The 21,574-nt window shown below is 41.0% G+C and overlaps 1 protein-coding gene across 2 annotated transcripts in view; it reads left to right on the plus strand.

Moving 5' to 3' along the window:
* Window positions 1-21,574, plus strand: part of trpm3 (transient receptor potential cation channel, subfamily M, member 3) — a 180,354-nt gene that overhangs the window by 97,401 nt on the left and 61,379 nt on the right. For both annotated transcript variants that reach the window (XM_034148833.1, XM_034148834.1), the window contains exons 2-6: window positions 2,680-2,759; window positions 5,174-5,372; window positions 7,058-7,271; window positions 9,697-9,821; window positions 11,246-11,417. In XM_034148833.1, coding sequence (XP_034004724.1) covers window positions 2,680-2,759; window positions 5,174-5,372; window positions 7,058-7,271; window positions 9,697-9,821; window positions 11,246-11,417 — 790 coding nt within the window. The remainder of the gene's footprint in view (window positions 1-2,679; window positions 2,760-5,173; window positions 5,373-7,057; window positions 7,272-9,696; window positions 9,822-11,245; window positions 11,418-21,574) is intronic.

Genomic DNA, 21,574 nt, shown 5'->3' on the forward strand with positions numbered 1-21,574 from the left:
GTGTGTAGGCCCAGCCTGTTTGTGGTGGGTTTTGGCGTGCCGTGGTGTGACGGGCCAGTCAGGCGGATGGGGCGTGTGTTGTTGTAGCCGTGGCGATGGGGAAAGCCCTGAACAAGCAGCTCTCAGCTCTCCTGGCTGGGAGAAGAGCCGGGGCAGCTCTCCCAGAATTACAAAAAAAGAAGCTCCGTCCTTTTGTTTTCACGGCTGTTGTGTTCCCTCTGCTGTGGGTTTGGGAGTCTGTCTGTGTGTCCTCCTCGTTGTCTTTGACTGTTGGCTGTTCGCTCCTATTCTACTCTGGTGTTGTGCTCCGTCGCCACAAAAACCTGCCGCAGACATGGTCCACTTCCTGGTGCTGGGGTCTACACAGGAAGTGTAACTTTTGAACCATAAAGCGCTGAGCAAAAAGTCGAAAATTCTCCGGATCACAGAAACAGAAAATGTACATTATACATTATGCAATACACATGAGATAAACTGGATTTTATTTCCACAATCACCATAGAATAACACATACACCTATTACAGAGACACATTTGGGCCAATCTAATCTGGGCCTGTAAGGGAGATGAAATGCTGAGGCTCCATCCCTTATTTCGTCCAAATGTAGATCTGTTTCCCTTTTAAACACAGATTGCAGCGAAATGACCAAAGCCTACTGTATTCTCTTCTAGATCAATTACTTTCTATTATTATATTATATTAATCAATGAAAATGTGTTCTCCAGGATGTTGGTTGTTGCCAGTAACCAGTGTGCTGTCTCATTATTTACTTAGTTTTGTAAATGCTCCTTTCTGGCTTCCAAGGAAAATATCTAATCTATGTATGTAGTCGGAAAAAAGTACAACAGCACAAGTGCATTTGTGATCTGCAAATGTTCTGTAGGAATCGTGGAGTTGAAGTCATTTTCATTGTCAAACCTCAAGTAACGGTGCTATACATGACATTTTAAAACTCTCTTTACAGCACTGTTATAACCTATGCCTTTTCCTGCCCTTAAAGGTGGGGTATGTAATTCACTTCAGAAACACTTTTTGTTATATTCCATGGAATGCTCTTAACATCCCGATAGCAATGAATACATTAAATGCTTTGACACATTAAAAAATCTCATCTGTGGAAGCCGTAGTACTGTAAAAAGCACGACCAATCATCTGAGCCGGCCCGGCTAAAATAACTGGATGGCCTACCTGCCTGTCAGCCTTCCATCTCGTGCACAAACTTATCTCGTGCCCTCATTGGTCATGTGCGCGTTCGTGTGTGTTGGAGGAGGGGCTCTGTAAGGAAGTCTGAAGGAAGGGGCAGATTTGTTCCGGTTGTATACTTTCAAATTCTAGCGCACTCGAGCTGGTTGCTCCATTCTTACCTACCCTACCTTTAAGTGTCTTTAACAGCATAGTAAAAGAGAAAATGTAGCATGCTGCTGAAACGTATGCAACAAGCCAAAAAAGCAACACTTAAGCTGCCAGGTGTTCTGCCAATTGCAGCATAAAATAAAATAAGCAGAATTGATGTTTTTTTACTTGTATCCTAAAGCTCTGGATACAGTTTCCCATCGTTATAGCTCTAAGAAGGGTTTACATACATTAAACTGCCTCTTATCGTACTTTAATCCTTGTTGATTTGTTACAACTGCATGGAAACACCTTTACAGATGTGTAATATTTCTAAATCCTGTGCTGCATGTGCCTTTCAGAATACATTAGCTCAGTGGCTCTAAGTGTTTTTCTCCCTGTGTGTCGCTGGATAATTGGCAGTCTCTCTGTCACTCAGACGCTCGGCAGCTGTTGACTACAGAGTGTCACAAACACACCATTACCCCTGCTGCATTACACCGAGGAAGTCTTTCTATATTACTGTATATAATATAGGAACCAAAAGGTCCCCACATACACACACACTTCCTCTTTTAAAGCACACACACTCACATGGCTGCACATGAGAGTATCTAAGGACTGGAGCTCTGACATAGTTTGCTGCCTCACTGCGTCTCACATCCGCTTTCTCTTTCCCAGCTCCTCATCTCATCCGGTTCTGGCTGGAGTCGCTGAATAGCATAAAATATTTCTGTCAGAGTGTCTTCAGTGTTTGAATTATGCGTGAGGGGATGTGCCTCAACTGAGTGTGTGTATGCATGCCTTTTCAAAAGTCTTTATGTCCTTAAACTAGGTTTGGAAGTGTATTTGCAGATGTGCCTGTGGCTATGTATGCATATATTATTATGTACACTTATTTGTATTTACTTTTGTTTGGCCTTAGGATGGCAATAATTGGATGACCATTTTAGTTTTCATTTCATACAGCACTGTCAATTGCATGAAATTATGAGCTGAGCTATTTTAATTTTGTTGTATGTATGTTTATGTATGTTTTGTGTGTGTGAGGACCCCAGGAAGAATAGCCAATGCTATTTGTTTGATGGTTTGCAATTTCTCTAAACTTGTATTGTTACTTGCAGACAAATAGTCAGTGAGATAACTGTCACATTTAACACAACTATCAGAAGCCTTCCTGTCTCTGAAAGGACAGGAAAACACTTTGTTTTACAGGTGAACCCGTCAGTCAAACACCAGGATGCTCATGCTTTCTCCAGTCTATCTGCTGTCTGTCTTTCTGGCTCGAATCACAGCTCCATTCTTTTGACAAACGCTGACCGAGTTCTTCTGTCTTCCTCTCTGCAGGCACAGAAATCGTGGATAGAAAGAGTGTTCAGCAAGAGAGAATGTGTTCATATCATAGTGAGCGCCAAAGACCCCCATAGGTGAGTAAGAATGTGTGTTAAGGAAATAAGAAATGTTTACATGTACATTATTACAGCTTTTAAAATTGCTGTTGAATTGTTGAAGAAGCAAAGGAAAGAGAAAGACCATTTGTTCTCTGAAAACGTCTTTATATTTAGGATTCAGTTTCTTTTTTAGTGCTATAAAAGCTGCAATACCTTCCAGGGTAACGTTACTATTTTTCAAACTGGATCTAGTTTTCCCATGTGCATGAGTTAAAGTGACAGAAAGGGAGAAGTATTTTTTAAATTGGTCCAGAAGAGAGCGACAACAGGCTGAAATGTAATCCACCGTTAATGTACATCCACTAAAATAGCTGTTTTTGTGACAGACAGGAGAAATACAGTGTTCTCTCCTATTTTGCCCATTTGCTATTGTACAAACCGTGCTCAAGGAGAAGTCTCACTCCAGTGTTGCGTTGTTTCAGTGTTTTGCAAGACAAAGCCAAAGGCCCCTTAACCTATTCGGGCACCGCATCCACCCCCCCCCCCCCTCAAATAAGAAAATACTTGCGAGTTCATGGCTACTGTAGACAACGTTCTTGTTGCTCTGTGTTGCGTTGTTAATGAGTGAGACACACCGGAGTTAAGGATCTGTGGGGTTTATTCTCCCAAAAATATAATTCACAATTTAGGCATTTAGCAGACGCCTTATTCCAAAGCGACTTACAATGACCAATTACAGGGACATTCTCCCTGGAGTAACTGAGGGCTAAGTGCCTTGCTCAAGGGCACACTAGTAGTGGTGTTCCAGGCGGGATTTGAACTCTCAACCTTCCGATCATCAGCCCACCTCACTATCCATTAGACCACCAAAATAAAAATAATTAATAAATAATAAAAATATTTTTTATTATGTTTTTATATTTTTATGAGATCCATTTGTCGCGGACGATATTTAATTGTGGCGGCCCGCCACACATAAATCAATGTATGGGAAACACTGACTATAAATCTTATAAGAGGGTTAGGCCTCATACTCATTGTTAGAATCAGATATTCATAATCTTTTAGATAAAACTATGCAACCCATTCTTGACTCCAACTCTTTCCAACACTTCTCTCAGCAACTCTTTCAGCAATGACTCAACTCACGCAAGACTTGTCCTTGAGCCATACTTGATTTAAAACATGTCAGAATACAGTCCAGTTTGAAAAATCGCCAAGTTACCCTTCAACGAGTGAGTTACGTAATGTGATACCCCACCTTTTAAGCATTTCAATAGCCCTGTTTCACCGCTGACCTTTAAAAACAAGCCTCCGAGTGATATCACGCTGGCCTCTATTTGCATCAAAGTTACATGCTCCATACTAATGAGCTGAAAATAGTGACATTATACATTTTACAGCCTCAAAAGTGAAACTCAGGGCCAGGCCAGTTCACGAAAGGCGAAATATTCACCATCATTTAAAAAGGTTAATCATTTAAGATTGGGCTCACAGGTGCGCGCCACTTCAGGATATCAAAGTGTGACTCTGAAATAGTAAGGGCCTCTATAATAAAAATACTATAATATGATTGAAATGATAAGAGCACTTCAACGAAATGATATGTAGTTTTGAGAGGGACGTTTTTACACTCATTATCTCAACAACCCTCTTCTCCCGCTCTGTTAAGTCGCTGTCACAGTGATGTTATCGTAACAAAAGTAAGAGAAGCAACTTCCTGCACTACAGGGCTTTATACACACACGCAAACACAGGAAATGGCTGTGCTTGTTAGGTAAACAGAATTAGCATTACTGGAGGAAAGTGGGTAGGAGCCAGGAGGCAGAAGTAGGGGAAAGAGATGTTCCTCAAGATCAAATCCACTTTTCTCTTTTCACTCAAAAACATTTGTGTTGATGCGTAAGGCAAAAAGAGGCAAAGTACCTTCGGTAAGAGATGATGGAAACATGAAGTGATAATCAAAGCTTCCTGACTTCCTTTTCCTCCCAGGGCTCCCACTCCATCCTGCTAGGTTAAAACAGCGAATATGAAAGCTGCATTCAGCACATCTGAATGAGCATGCACTTGTGTAGGAATACTACAATTCAGCTGTCATGCTGCTAACTCTGTAGTTGCTGAGAGGGAGAGGATGAGGAGAGTATAAGGGAGCAGACAACACAAAGAGATGGAGCCAATAAAAGATTGCAGGGGCCTTCAGATCCTTCGCCTCCTCTCCTCCCAATCAGCAGATGAAAGTCAGATGACAAGCTGTCACTTCAGCCTTGCCCACTTCTCACTGCTCGGCACATGACTATGGCAGCTCTCACAGCTTCTCCCCCGTCTCAGCCACACACAATGTATTATTTTCATTGGATGCTACACTTCTCCTGGGGGCTCTGGCTACTACCTGTAAGTGACTGTGTAATATACTAATCTTACATTGACTTTTACTGTCTCCTCTCACCCAGGTGCTGTTGTGGTCGTCTGATAGGTCAGCACGTGGGCCTGCCCCCGGGCATCTCTAGTCACAATGATAAGGCAGAGCGTTTGGGCAAGAATGACAGCCTGTCAGAGAAATGGTCCATCAGCAAACACACACAGCTCAGCCCCACTGACGCCTTCGGCACCATCGAGTTCCAGGGAGGAGGACACTCCAACAAAGCCATGGTGACAACGAATCTACTGTGTTGCACTTTGTCAAACCTTGCTTCTCGAGGTAGTCTCAAGGCAAACCAGAACAGAACGATAGGTCCTAAAATACACATCCAAACAACCCAGGCGTTACAGTACACTGGCTGTGATACCTTGCGTCAATAAGTGTGGTTTTGGATCAAAGGTAGAATTTAAAAGTGAGATGGATCAGCTGTTATGGATATCAAAACAATAGTTCTTCTTGCTGTAAGTCTTACAGTGGAAGAAATACCAAGAGTGTAAGCAACGAAGTAAATTCGAAAGTGCATACTATAAAAATGTGTATTGTAGATGTACTTTATGTTCCTCCGCTGCAGTAAATGTATGCAGTTTAACAGCAAACGGGAGGAATATTTGAGATGGTTGACTGACTGAAATGATTTAAGCTCTTGATCTGGATGGTACAGTTATACCAGCTGTGTGAAACCATCACATGTTGTCCAAAAAGTGTGTCAAATGCTAATGGTAATGACATGTAAAGAGGACTCATCCGGGTCGGTGTGTACCTTCTCAAATCCAGCTCCAGCTAGATAATCAAAGTTAAAAGCATCATACATATACAACCAAAGTCAACCTGCCATGATGGTGTGAAATCAATCTAATGAGTGTAATTATTACCTCATTACATATAATTATACATTTAAAAAAGTGTCTAGAGACTGCAGCCCATTAAATTATGCCTGATTAATCGATCCATCCCAAAAGCATTGGTAATGATACACCTTACTCACACAATCACTGTCTTCTATAGGGTGACAGATCACATCACACATGTGTTAGCATTCAGGGAGTTCACTTGGTTAAGGCTGAATGATGTCTGATTTATTCCCAGTGTTAAATAATTCATCCAGACACATGTCAGGTTGAGAGTCTGAAAGATAAACAGATGCTCTATAATGCAAACGCTTCTTCAATCATAGCAAACATCTGTTCAATACTGCTGAATATGTAACGCTATACACTCGCACAGGTCTGCATCACCGAGCCATGCGATGTATTTCCATTTCATCATTTCTCCTTTACAGATTTGTTTCATGTTGATTGGTTTGACTAAATGTAGTGTGTGTGTGAATTCCCATTTGATGTTATATGCCAGGGGTGTGCAAACTACGGCCCGGGGGCCAAATGCGGCCCTCAGCAAATTCAAAAAGTATAATGACTTAAGTATAATGGTCTTCTAATCCAAGTTGATAATAAAAAAGCCCAATAATACATTTACATAATAACCTTGAAATAAACCCTTCATATTTCCTCGTATGATAAGCAATCGGAAGCTTCTGTTTTAAGGAATGAGCTGCTAACAAAGTAGTATTTATTACATGTACAGCACTTTGGCCCGACCAAAAATCGCTTTTAAATGTGCTTTATAAATAAACTTTGATTTGATTTGATTTGAAAGTAAATGAAACCCTATGGAGAGCAGTTATGTATGCTGTTTCTTACAGCATTTTCAAGTATCAAGAATAATTCACCTTCATTGGATTGATTTTTCCAACTTATAACTGAACTTATTAAGAGGCAATATACCCCACCTCGAGGGAGTGGCCCAGCCCTTCGTATATTTGTCTGTATGTGGCCCTCGGTGAAAAAAGTGTAGACACCCCTGTTATATGCTGATGCCCCTGTACTGTACGTCACTGACACCGCCTCTCTGTTTCCAGTACGTGCGAGTGTCTTACGACACTAAGCCTGACCTGCTGCTCCACCTGATGACCAAGGAGTGGCAGCTGGATCTGCCCAAGCTGCTCATCTCAGTCCACGGGGGCCTGCAAAACTTTGAACTCCAGCCCAAACTCAAACAGGTCTTTGGCAAAGGGCTCATCAAGGCTGCCATGACAACAGGAGCCTGGATCTTCACCGGCGGGGTCAACACAGGTAAAGTACACCAAATGTAGGCAGCTTAGTTTGAACACTAATATAGAACTATCAAAGATCCTGAAATACTGAAATTGTATGCTAAGTTTGATGAATATTTATATTTTTTTTGGGGATTTTTTTGGGCAAGAGATTAGCTTTATTTTCGATGCAGATTTGAAAGGGGGAGGTCATTGCCTATTACTTTCACGGTTCGGAGTTCAACCTGCAGTGGAGACCACATATGGCCCACCAGCTCTAACCACTAATATATCCACTGGCCCATTCAAATTTTTGGGAGGGCTTTTTTATCTTTATAGATAATGGTACAGGAATGAGTCCTAAAACCCAAGTTAGCATTTAACAACTACGAGTCACCTTGTCTCAAAGTCAACTGTTTTTAGAACATGTTTTTGGTTATAGGCATGAAATAATGTCTGTGACTAACACAAGCTTTGGAGATTTTATTCCATGACATAAAATAGGTCAGTAAATACCCCACCCGCAAATGTGTCTAGCTTCTATGTGTCATAAAAACGTGTAAGTATCATAAAGGTGTGTTTGCCACAGAGCTTATATCCTGCAATATCCAATAAGCTTTTTGTCGAGGGACTCCTTGTGATGTGATGCAAACACTGCACCATTTATTAGTATAGCTAAAGATAGTTAGCAAAGAGGAAGGATGACACGCAGCAAAGGGCCGCAGTAAAGACTCAGCCTTTGCACACGGCTCTACCATGACCGCTCTGGGGGTGCCCCATATTTGCTTTAATCTTGGTGCAAATATTTCTGTGCAGTTTAGGACGTTTTATCAGTTATACGCGGGCCGGCTCCCTCTTTACACACAATGAATGGCCATGCACTTGTGCTAGGAGTATGGTGAGGGTGTTCAAATGTTCTCAATATGTTATTATCTATTTAATAACTATTCATCAAACCCTTAAGGGCTGTTAAGATGTTAAACCACTGGATCATTGCAAATAGGTTCTTTTTACGAGCACTCTACTATACTTACAGACACTCAGAGTCAGACCAGACAAGTGAAGGGTCTCCGGGATATTCTCTGGGAGTCTAGGCTGCTTATTCTTTATCACCCTTAGTCATTTATAAAGATGGCATTTAGACAAAATAATGATTTTTATTCACAAACATTTTGGTTATGATTATCTCATTACTTATTTGAAAGAAATATCTCGGTGGTAATTAGTGTCCATCATGAACATTACGCTTTTCAATGAGTTGTATCTCACTGTAGGAAATGTGGGGTGTTTCTCTGTTAGAGTTTCCAAGAAATATGGTCGGATTAAGACTTTGATGACTAAGGGGATTTCTTTTCAGAGATACTGAGCAGCAGGATGAATTTAGCCTGGAGCAGGATTTACGAGGAGCTCTGTGGATCGGATACTGAGCATAGGAGGGGTGGGAAGTGCTAAAGCTGTCCAGAGAGAAACAGTGTTAAGTCTGACAGAAACAAGATGATTGGGTTTTGTGTTTCTAGAATCTAAACATGAATATACAAAAAGGACAGCTGACAGAAAGACAGCACATGGGCTATGCATTAACATGGAGTTATAATGCATATATAGTAGTAGTCAATGTAGCCATGTTTATAATCTTAGTAACCTATGGATAGTGACTTGAATCCTTTAAATTGGTGGGATTGAATGATTTGCCGCACTTATTACCATGCATTAACAATACTATCGATAATGCTCATGCAGTGGTGAACGGTCGCTTTGTTTGTTCACTGTTTGTATTGTTCTTGTGAAATAGAAGCATTTTTTTTTAACCCGTAATACATTTGGCAGGATTTAAATAAGAACAAAGATGGAAGGAAAAATGTTTTAGGAGAGATAAGAACAGTTGGAAAGAAATCGTACGTCGTTGGATGATGTAGAGGGCTTACACTGGAAAAGAATCGAACATTTGAAGAGACAATGGGTGCAAAGGCAAGAACGGGGGAAGAGAGAGGCCTGAAAAGTGGATGGAGGGATGGATGGAAGGGACATTTCAGGATGGAGGTGGAAAAGGAATGAGTGTCAGCAGAGGAGATGGGAAAAGATGGCCGCCAAGTCTGACTGCTGCTCCCTTGAGGACAACTATTAGAGGCCTGCAGCTATCTGTGTTTTAAGCTGTGTGTGTGTGTGTGTGTGTGTGTGTGTGTGTGTGTGTGTGTGTGTGTGTGTGTGTGTGTGTGTGTGTGTGTGTGTGTGTGTGTGTGTGTGTGTGTGTGTGTGTGTGTGTGTGTGTGTGTGTGTGTGTGTGTGTGTGTGTGTGTGTGTGTGTGTGTGTGTGTGTGTGTGTGTGTGTGTGTTGTTTATCATTCACAGCAGAGGGTGTAATTATCTCCGTTTACACTGCGTATTGATTGTAAACTCATTTTGCTTTGTGTTTCTTTGTCCTTCTCTTGAACTCTTTTGCAAACACACCCACGTACCAAACACAGGAGTGATCCGCCATGTGGGTGATGCATTGAAAGACCACGCCTCCAAGTCAAGAGGGAAGATCTGCACCATTGGCATCGCGCCTTGGGGCATTGTAGAAAACCAAGAGGATCTTGTCGGCAAAGATGTAAGTCCCTGGGAACAATATGGTGCCGTTTTGGAGTGGGCGCTCGCATGCTTCTGCCCTCATTTGTATTTAACATTTGCATATGTATATGTAAAAAAACGTTGCATGCAATCCATAGTTTCTAAAGCCTGTAAATAGCAATTTGCAGTTTATTACCAGAAATACTGAGTTAGCTAATCCAATCCGTGACGAGCACTCCTCTAAGTGATTCGGACAGTTGGCGGAACCACATGAGACTGTGGAGCAGATGCTGACTCAGTCAAATATCTGGAATCAGTGTTATGTTATGGTTAAAATGTTATGTGCAGCTCCATCCTACAGAACAAGTCGAGCGGAGCAGATTAATGTTGGTATCTGAAATGAGATAATTAAGCAGTGGAGTTCTTTTTCCATGCTTGATTTGTCTCAACTGTACGCCTAATGGCCAGTTAAGTAAACCTCAGATTGTCATGCGCTTATCCACAAGACCAAATCCAATCTTCTGGGAAACTGTCATTAATGTTCGATAAAGATTCTTCCAGTTTTAAATGTCATTTAACTTTTATAGCGGTACAATAAACATGCAGTAGCAGTACAATAAGTGAGTGAATACAAAGATTGTATTTGTAATTTCTAATGTGTGTAATTTTGTGGACCAAAGAAACATCTTTCATTACTCTGACAGTTACTGTACCTACCTACAGTTTGAGGAATCACAACAGACAGATTTTAAAAGCAGTTTTCAAAATCGGTGCAGGAATATTGTGACTTATAGTCCTGCTTATGACCCAAACGATGAATACTACATATCCCATGCTGCAACCAGTGCTGTCTCTAAAACTCTGTGACCCATTTCGTAACATAGAATTGGCATTAAAAAAAGTTTAGTGGCAATCCAAGTATGTTGAGCCCCCAGGCAAAAGCATGTTTGCCAAATCAAATGTTAACTACACTTGGGTCACATTAAAGGTAGGGTAGGTAAGTTTGAGAAACCGGCTCGAGTGCGCTAGAATTTGAAAATACACAACCGGAGAAAATCTGCCCCGTCCTTACAGAGCCCCTCCTCCAACACACACGAACGCGCACATGACCAATGAGGGCACGAGGTAAGTTTGTGCACAGATGGAAGGCTGACAGGCAGGTAGGCCATCCAGTTACTTTAGCCGGGCCGGCTAAAATGATTGGTCGTGCTTTTTACAGTACTACGGCTTCCACAGATGACATTTTGTTATGGATTTTTTGTCAAAGCACTTCAGATATTCATTGCTATCAGGATGTTAAGAGCATTCCATGGAATATAACAAAAAGTGTATCTCGAGCCGGTTTCTCAAACTTACCTACCCCACCTTTAAGAAAACTTGCCTTTGTTATCTTTTTTTTGCTACATACCATATCATCCACGGGCTTCTCAGATGTTTGTGTAATTGTGATCCTCTCTTGGACAGGTGGTGCGTCCATACCAGACCATGTCCAACCCCATGAGCAAGCTGACGGTTCTGAACAGTCTCCACTCCCACTTCATCCTGGCCGACAACGGCACCACGGCAAAGTACGGTGCTGAGGTCAAACTGCGACGCCAGCTAGAGAAACACATCTCCCTGCAGAAGATCAACACGCGTGAGTGGAATTTACTGATCTACTTACCCTAAATCAGAAGAAATGTTTTCAAATGACACAGGGAGTGATAAGGAAACAGTTATCTCCCACACCACTGAGGGTTGATTGGGTTCAAACTCAATTGTATTGCTTCAACCGGGCTAAAATTATCATTACCTGCGTTATACAGGACACATGCTGCCAGACAGCGTATTTTTAGCGCGCTGTGATCCAACTCGATGAGCCTTTGAAACTGTGCCTCCCTTCAGGCGGGGTTTATTTTTTCTTTCAAAGCTTCCTGACAGTTAAGATGAACTCTTTCCTCAAATAAACCCGCTTGATAACCCTTGTCTCCCTGTTAAGGAGTGCAGAACAAAGCTGCAAAACAAGATAACAAGCACATAGTGACCAGCACAATCACTCTACATGTGCGTACATATACATTATTTTATACTGGATTAATGTAGTGCGTTTTCATTTTTTGTGTATTTTTCTACACTGACAAACACATAAATAACAGGGTATTGTGAAACACTGCTGTTAAACTCAACACAATATTTCATAATTCTGTATATAAGTGCAGCTCTACATAACCAATCAAAGGTACATTAAGCTCATAAGAGGGCAGCCAGACTATATTTGAATTCTTGTTTTTTGTGAGACGCAGGTGTTAATAACCAATGTGTGCATGCGCCTGCACGTGCACATAATTTGCCTTTGATGGATTGTTCATCCGTTGCTGAGCCCTTGTCACATTGCATTTCTCCGTTTTCAATTTCCACACAATACCTTAGCTACAAACCAAATGGATTTGCATGAATACAAAATGCAGTTCTCTGTCTTTTTCTCCCTCATTCTCTTATTCTCACTCTCACACACGGTCACGAACAAAGACAAGCACACACAAACCTCACTGATACCCTTTAAATACAATTCTCAATAGCCTCTGAAAGCATTGTGCAGACCATGTCAGGGCCGGATATAAACCTGAGTCGGAGGAATTCTGTTAGCACCCATGATGTATTTGTTATAACCTCATTTTGCTGTCAGCATAAAGCTGTTTTGAAATAATTTCCTCAGGGTTATGGTGACATGAATACACACATCAATGCTTATTTAAAATCAGAGGGTCTAAGTAGATAGATGTAACCAAATTAATACATGGTCACAGTGTCAAGAGCAGTATTTTGGCCTACATTTTATCAACACCTTTTTTATTGACACCAATGTTCCCTTTATAAGGTTTGTATAATGAAATGGAGCTTTTTTCTCTCTAACCACTTCCATACTGTATAACGACTTAATTTAATGGCTTTAAGAAATGTCCCTACCGTTGACATGTATGTACTTTCTTCTTGGTTATCATCCAGTCATGTGACCTATGGACTTCCCTTTGTCATCCTATGCCTGGACTCATACAAAAGGGGCTGGGAAGGCAAAGGGACGGCCAGTCGTCACACAAGCATCTGACCATCGTTATGATGAGAATATTCACTGCCATGCCTAATGTATCCATCGTCTGACTAGCTTTAACACATATCTGGATAATACTGCCTAGGAACTACTTATATACAATGTGATAGGTGAGCGTGTGTGTGAGGTGTATATCCTGCTTACCATTCATAACACAGAGCCTAACACGACACAAAGGATAGGAAGGATACATCCTTTGTTGCATTTCTCGAAGGTTTCTTCCATTTTCTTCTTTGAGAGTTTTTCCTTGTACAACGCGAGGGTCTAAGGACAGAGAGTGTCATATGCTGTACAAACTGTAAAACCTCCCGAGACAAACGTGTCATTTGTGATATTTGGCTATGAAAAAGAGATTTGATCGATTCCTTTGAGAGCTCTAACTCTGACACAAGCCTTACCTAAGCAGTGTCTGAAGTAACTAGATTCTATTTTATGACTATCCTCTGAGGTTGCCAACAGTTTCCTCTTGAGGCGAAGTGATGTATCAGCAAAAATGGATGCATAGCCCTAATTAAAAGTGTTGTGATCATATTTCTTATGAAGTATGACCACACCAGTGTTTACAAAGCAAGGTCATGTTTTTATTGAAAACATGTGGTAAATCAAGCATTACTTGTTAGGGATTTTAGAATATTGTAGGCGGTGAATTTACAACATTATCCTAAGGCTAATTTCATTTAATATAACCCCTCTGCTTATAACCAACTGGTGAGTTTAGCCAAGGCAAAACATTGACAGTGTTTAAAATAGAAAAACTATTTTAACAGTCTGTGTATAGAATCCCACTAAGCATGGAAAAACAAACTGGTGATCCATTTACTTAATTAGATTCATTATTATTCATGCAGACACATATGCACACATTTCTTACAGTGTAAATGTTGCTACGGTATCTATTGCACAGTATGTGATATGCGTCTGTATAATGTGCTTTACCTTGTTATCCCCGTGTATCCTTCACTTCCTCATTCACCTCTGAATGGTTGGCACACAAGGACCAATCCTTGATTTGATTACCTGTCCACGGTCAACCGAGGAACGCATCTATTTTCCTCACAGCATGCCCCCCCCGTGGGATCCAAGTGTAGCCTGAGGTCCTGTCAAAGAAGGCAGAATAAATAAAATATTTGACTTTGAATTCTCCCAACACGTGGGTTTGCCTACAACACGTTACCACCATCTCTTTTTTCTCTTCACGCAGTCACACACACTTCACGCAAGATGAAAGAAGTGTGCTGGATAGATATGCGTAATCTCCCCCTGTGGTGTTTTTGTGATGTCTGGGCAATCCTGTAGCTAATCCTACTGGGCCACCATGCGAGTGTTGGAAATGCTGTAGCAATCAAATTGGCTCCACAATATTATAACACAGTTTATATATATATGACAAATGTGAGTGTGTTTTTTTTTCTACGCTCTGGATATAGCTTTGATATTGCCAACAATGCTTTAACAAATCTTCTAGGTTGTGATGAAACCTCGCAACATTTCGATTTCCTGTTGCCAAAATACATTTGTGTTCATTTGGCATATTGCTCACTTCCATTGCAAGTTATGGCAGCACCAATGGCACCTGTCAGGACTCATCGTTGGAGCACAGTTGGGCACTTCCTGAACCGCTAACACCTCCCGTGGTGACAAGACATGTGTAGTCCCTCTGCATGCTTCCTCCAGTGTCTACTGTATATTTGATGATGTGGAAGGTGTCGGTCTCATGTGGTTTCGTGCCCTCTTCAGTGGACAAGTGTATCTCACGGACAGCTCTGGCTCAGGGTAAACAAAGTAAATGGCTTAAGACAGGACACTGGGGTTGGGAGGCTGTAAATATGGTGGATGGACCGGAGCCAGGGCAGTCACACGGTAGAGTAAATGCTTAGTGGCTGTGCCCTGTTTTATAGCACTTGCACGGCTCGATCGTTCATCCAGGCGTTGTCTAACTTGATAGAACATGGCAACAGATGCAGATGCAAATGAGCCTGCAAAACTGTGACAAGGATTCAGCCTAGGCAAAACAGGTTGCTTCATAAACAAAGGAACAGAGCTTAAAGGGGACCTATCATGCAAAATGCACTTTTTGATGTCTTTTATACATAAATGTGTCCCCGGTGTGTCAGAAAATAAAACCCTCTCCTCCGTACCCAAATCTCTAAAAACGGGGGTACAACGGAGCTGATTTGCGTCCGATATGACGTAATATCGGAAATGTGGACCCACGGCACTATCAGAAACGTCGCTATCAGAAACAATGCCCGACAGTTTTGGACGTAATATGGTCTTTGTTTACATTAGCAAGCATCGCTAACACTCAGAGCTAACCTGTACTGGAGAGAGTATGTGTAAATGAGCAGGAAATAAATAAAGGTACTCACCTTGTGGTAAACCCGCGAGAGAGAAAGCATTTGAGCTCCATACTGTTTCAGAAATAATCCTTGAAGTGGTTTGGAACATCATATGGCCTTTAATCACGGCAGCATTTAGCTGTATCTCGTAGAATTGTGAGCAGGCACAAGCTCCCCCTCCTCCTCCTTTTTCAAGCTAAGGACCCTGAACCATGGATGTATAATAAGAACTGGATACAGCGTCGGAGGCGGGGTCTCGTTCTTTCCTATGAGAGCTGCTCATTGGCGCATGAGGACAAAATTGCCCTACTTTTGAGAGAGCGAAACGTCACAGATTACCCATCATGCCTAGCTGTCAGAGCAGAAGAACCCGTATGTGCGCTCATAAAGCATGCGCAGTTGAGTTGTCCCTTAAGCCCCGCCCCCCGAGCTCCCGCTCTCGGCTCACTAGAATGAATTAAAATAAATCTAGATTCTGCTTTTAGTGCATTTTACAACTTTAAGGACCTAATGATTCTAATAAGGGCTATAAAATAGTTCATACTGGGTAGTTTATTTAGTTTAAAAAAAAATATCCGTTGATTTACAGACGTCTCTTTCCCCATGTTAGTCAATGGGAAAAAGTATTTCTGGGCCCAGTGACGTCACGGACTGATACGGAAATTGTAGTACCGCCGTTTGGACACAACTAATTTTTTTCTCAGAGTCCGGAGCACTTCCTGGAGACTTGCCCCGAACCTGCAGTTCTCTAACAGGGCTGAAATAGAGGGATATGAGGGATGTCTAAAATGCATGATCTGTTTGGTATTTCGAGCAAAACACATCATAGAAATGTTTTTAATATATTTTTATATATCTGAGACCCATAATATATGCCTAAAAATAGCATAATGGGAGACCTTTAAAACGTGTGATCATGATCATTACACAATATTGATTCAGCATTTATGGTGTTTGAGGGAACACACTCAGGGACCTCTTCACTGTTTAACTTCTACTTACCGCCTCCTGAAGCTAACAGACATTGTCAAACTGAGAGATGAAGAGAATCAATTAAATGATTGGCACCTTTCAGCCCAGATCACTCAGCCTCTGCACAGAACTTTTGACATGTCTCTGTGTCGCTATAATGCCTTTTTAATCACACGCCTGCCTCAGAGAGATGGTAAGTAGAAGAGGGAGAAAGCAGAGTGAGAAAATGAGGACAGAGAAAAGGGATTGAGGGAAGAGAATTATATAATGCACCAAGAAAGTGTGAGGCAGCTGTGGAGGATGCAGGCAGTCAGACGAGACATTACCTGGAGGTGTTTGCGCTGAAAAAACATGATGAAACAGTGGAAAGGCAACAAGAGAAAAGACAGACATGCAATAAGCTCCATTCATACATGTTTGTCTCTCAAAATGAAAAAAACTGCATCTCATTTTTGTTGTTCATGCCAAAATCTTAAATTAGATGCCAAAAAAGAATACAAGTTATTAATGTGTTTAGATAAGGTCTGCAAGAATGAATATCCTCTTCCATTTTACCTGAATTACTTGGCTTATTAAATTGTATCTGCGTTTAGATGTGGGCCATTTTAACGCTGTCCACTGTGTAACCTTCACTGACCCTCTTCCCGCTGTGCTTTCATTAATCACAGCATAGGTAAAAGATGAAGTACCTGTGGTAATTGAATCCAGGAGCCATAAGGCCTTGTGTTGCAGATTAGCCGTGACATGGTGACCTCCACCGTGGAGCAGCCCATACAGGAGAGATTATTGCTAAACTATGGTACATGGGAAGTCAAGAGGGGGGTAATACTATTCTCTCGAGCACTATAAGTGCCCGGAAAAACTCTTGATTTTTCGTGAAAATAGCTTTCAAATATCACCCTTTTTTCTAACCGCTGTCCAACTGTGTGACCAAAGGGATTACTTGGTGGATCTTTTTCTTTTGACACATTTCACACAGAGCTACATTCTCACAATGTGATACCAGCTTAGAAATGTCACCCTGTACTCAATGAACCCAATTAAATATAAATAGCAAGGACATTTTATTCAGCAAAGCTTCTAAATTGTGTGCAGGAATGTATATTCAAAAGTAACTTTAATGTTTACAAGTTGATTCAGATCTCTTAGATTAATACATTTGTTCAAGGTTCAAGGCTTTTATTAGTCATACGTACATAGCTACAGTTTAGTTATGACGATGAACATCTTAGGTCACAGGCTCCTCCAACAGTGCAACACAATAAAACTGAAAAACTGAAAAAAATAGCAAGTAAATACAAAAAGTAAAATAGTGAAATAGTGTCATAGTGAAAAAGTGGAGCAGCAAATATCATATGTTTCGGGCACGTGAGAATAACTGCAACGACACAAGGAGACAGTGGAAGTCATCGGGTGTAAGGTGTGCACGAATGGATACAAAAAAACATGTCAAAAAGATAAACACGAACCGCCAGAGTGTTCATCCCTGTGGTGGAGAGATAACAGAGCCACTAGTGAGCATGGTTTCATGGCTTGCTGCAGGTATGGCCCCAGGTGGAGGATGTGCGTGGATGACAACATGTTTTCTGGAGTGGAAAGCATTTGAGTGCATGATCAGTAGTGTGGACTGCGGTTAATGTCCTTTGGAAAAGTGGGAGTGGGGAGATGCCCTGATAGATGACCTGTGCCGATGTTATAGAGAGGATATGTTCTGCTCATTTTCAGATTATTAAGTGTGTTTTGTGTCTCTCCTGTGACATGTCTCCACGCTTTAATGTTCAAAAAGCTCTTTATTTTTCTCATACTGCCTGTGCTGCAGCACCTCTTTTCCCCCTCCGTCTGAAACCAGAGCCCAGTCTGCTCTGATTGGTTAGCTGGCTGGCTCTGCTGTGATTAGTCAACTGCTGAGAAATAGATAGATAGATAGAGAGGTACTTTATTGATCCCACAGAAATAAACAGTCAAATATATTTCAGAAATGTCCCGCCCCTTAGCCTATCACGTACAATGTGTTGGAGCGCTAGCCAATAGAAGCGTAGATGTTACATAGTGATGATCCCTTCTGAAAGGAACTTTGGGAAATGATCCTTAGCAGACCATTTACATGCACAACAACCTATATAACTACAGGAAAGGCATAATAGGGCATTTTCTGTCTCTTTTTTTGTCACATACAATTATGTGTAACGAACCCCAATTGTAACTGTTATTATGGGATTAAACATTCTGCATTTCAGTTTTTCCAATACTTCACTGCCCGCTGGATAAGGAGTCAAAACAAGGTGACACATCTAGTAAGGAGGGGGCACTGTAGAACTTTGGATGTACTGACATTTTTAACTGTCGCTTTTATGAATCATTTAAAGTCAGTGCAGACTAGAGTTATCTCCTTAGTTGATGATGGTTAAATGAGTCGAATACAGAGTGTTTTGGCAAGGGCAAGTCAAAGTAAGACACAGTTTTATTGAAGAATTCCTCATTCAAAGTGTCTCGTATCAGAATGAAATCCAGATGACATTTGACCCACTTTCATTTACAATTTATTTGACTTTGTGTTTGATGGAGAGTGATCGCCAACACAAAAATAAGTGGAGTTGAAATCCTTTAACCTCAATTTCCAAGTTGTAAATGTATTTTCCGGATCAATAACACCATTTAAGATTGATATTCTCTGGCGTACGGCCTTGGTAACACTGCAACTCGACAAAGTTACTGAGGAAAGATAGCACATACCATCGGATTTAATTTGAATTCCTTAGCAGTAAAAAAGGACAAAGAAGGGTTGATGTAACAAGAATGAATAAGTACAATTGAAAAAGACACTTTACACTTTTAATGGTCCCTACTCTCTGACCTTTTGTTCTGTTGCTAGTTGAGTCATGTTACCCCTTCATATCTGCTGTTTCCCGTCTTCTTTAATTGCTGCTAGAATAATTTTTTGGTGTTGGGGAATTGCGAAGACAACGACCCACATACAGTAGCACACCTCCTCCAGTCATGCTGATACTAATTTGACACATGCAAGGACAAATTCTCAGCCACTCGCACACACCGACGCACACACAGACACACACGCCGAGGATGAGTCATTGCTGGTTCCTTAATTAGGACCATTTAAGCATGTTATGTGTGCCTCTCTTGTTCACTCCCTAAATCCTTCTCCTCCTCGTTACTTCCTCGTCTTCCAGGCTGGATACATTTAGAAAATTGTGGCCTTGGAGTCTCCTCTAACACCTCTCTCCATTTCTTCTTCAATCTGCTTTTTTACACAGTTTCGCGGTAGTTTTGCCTCCTGAGAGACAAGGTGTGGGCACTGGGTTAAAACTATGACTAAGATACAGAGAGACAGGGGAGAGAGAAGGGGTTTCTGATTGTGTTATCTGATGCGTTGGAGTGTGTGAATGTTGCACAGATACAGTCAATTATAAGAATAGGCAGTGGAAAAACTGAATGTGTTGAGAGAGAGAGAGTATAGAGTATAGGAAATAGTTTAGAGTGTGTATTTAATGAATCATACATCTGCAGAATATACTGAATATGTCACTGTATAAATCAGTTTATTTAATGTTATTTCCCCCCACCAAATGTGGGTGTATTTTGACTATTGAAAACAGTTAAAGAGCCTATTATATAATCTAATAACATGAAAAGTATTTAAGATAGTTTATATTACAAATAGCAATAGCTTTTGTTGATACGTTATCCATATTGACAGAAGAATGTTCTGCCAAAATATGAATGACTGGCTTTGCACCGACGGCCTGTTTGTGCCTCTCTTCCCGCCAAAATAAGGAGAACTTCAAGGTCAGGAAACAGAAGCAGCGCAGCTTTCAAATGTTGTAAGATTGCACTAGTATTTTCTATTTTTACATAGAACACAAATGATCAAATAACAGGTAGTATCCAAGTTTACTCATAGTATATGTACTATGTTTATACTAAGGTATTATATATAAACAGCAAAGAGGTATACGTATTGTAAGGAATGCTTAAAATACTAATAAATAGGAATACAAATAAACTTTTCTTTTCAATTCCTTCATTGTAACACTCACATTGGTATACAATATATTTCATATGTACCATCTAAAATGTTCAGTTAGCATCACTGCTACGGTGTAGGCAGCACTGGCTAACACCTCCATAATAACAGTGTTTCCACTCTAACTAAGTGCATGATGTTCCTCCTTTATTCATGGAGTCCCACCTCATTTCTTGGCAAAAATAAAGAAACATTGATGGTACTGTATATAGAAGTATTGTGAGAAATAAGCAGACATTTACAGTCTACTTAACTTGAACAGTATGGAGAGCATCTTCAATCAGTTCTCTAACAGATTATCTCTCCAGCTATGAGTTTACATTCCTTCTGTAGAACAAAAGATATTGTTCTGAAAGTGTTGTCTCATGTAACCACTCTGCATGTGTTCAGCCACTTAGTGTTTTATTCAATATAAAGAGAGAATTCACACCACCAAACCCGCCTGCACAAATAAAATAACTCAAAGGGCTCTCAGTTTCTAACATTTACAGGATGTCTATTAAAAGAATATTAAGTTGCAGGTTCAGTAGCAGTAGTTGGCCGATCCGTAACACTGCCAATTTTAGGACTGTAAGTCAAGTCCCCGGACACAGCACCGGACTGAGGGGATGTTTTTAGTAGCTATTAAAATTCAGGCCAAGTCATGTCCAGAGATTAAGAAAACTTTGCATCATACATGAAACTACTACTGTCTGCCAACATTTTTTAATTTAATTTCCACGGCCTCAAACAAAGAGATTACTTATTGAAATGTAACAATTATAATGATTTGATCCAGTTCAATTTAATTGCAAGGAGAATTGTGTAAAACAGCAAACTCCCTTAGAATTTGTATAAGGAAATGAAACTCCTATCTTTTTAATGTGCCTTTTATTTTGGGTTAATTTTAGTGCTATCTTTTTTTACGTTTTATTGTTTAAAGGGGACCTATCATGCAAAATGCACTTTTGTACGTCTTGTATACATGAATATGTGTCCCCGGTGTGTCAGGGAACTCACCAAGTGTCAGAAAACACAACCCTCTCTATTTTCCTCCATACCCAAATCTCTAAAAACGGGGCTGCAACGGAGCGGATACAGATTTGAAATTGTTCTGACGTCAGAAACAGGGAGCTCCGCCTATATGGGCAACTCTCCACCTATCAGGGGAATGGGGGGTTGGGCCACGGCCACGGCCACGGCCATTGCCGCTCGAAAGCGCTGGAGACGCTGTAGTACATATGCCAGGCCTGTAAGTGGCGCTGTAGTTTGCCACAAAAGCAGCGAAGAAGACTTCTCACAGAATCAGCCCTTGCAAAAACAGGGCTGGAAAAGAGCAAATAGAGCGAAATGAGGCATGGCTAAAATGCATG

The sequence above is a fragment of the Trematomus bernacchii genome, unplaced genomic scaffold, assembly GCF_902827165.1.
Source record: "Trematomus bernacchii unplaced genomic scaffold, fTreBer1.1, whole genome shotgun sequence".
In the NCBI taxonomy this organism is placed as follows: Eukaryota; Metazoa; Chordata; class Actinopteri; order Perciformes; family Nototheniidae; genus Trematomus; species Trematomus bernacchii.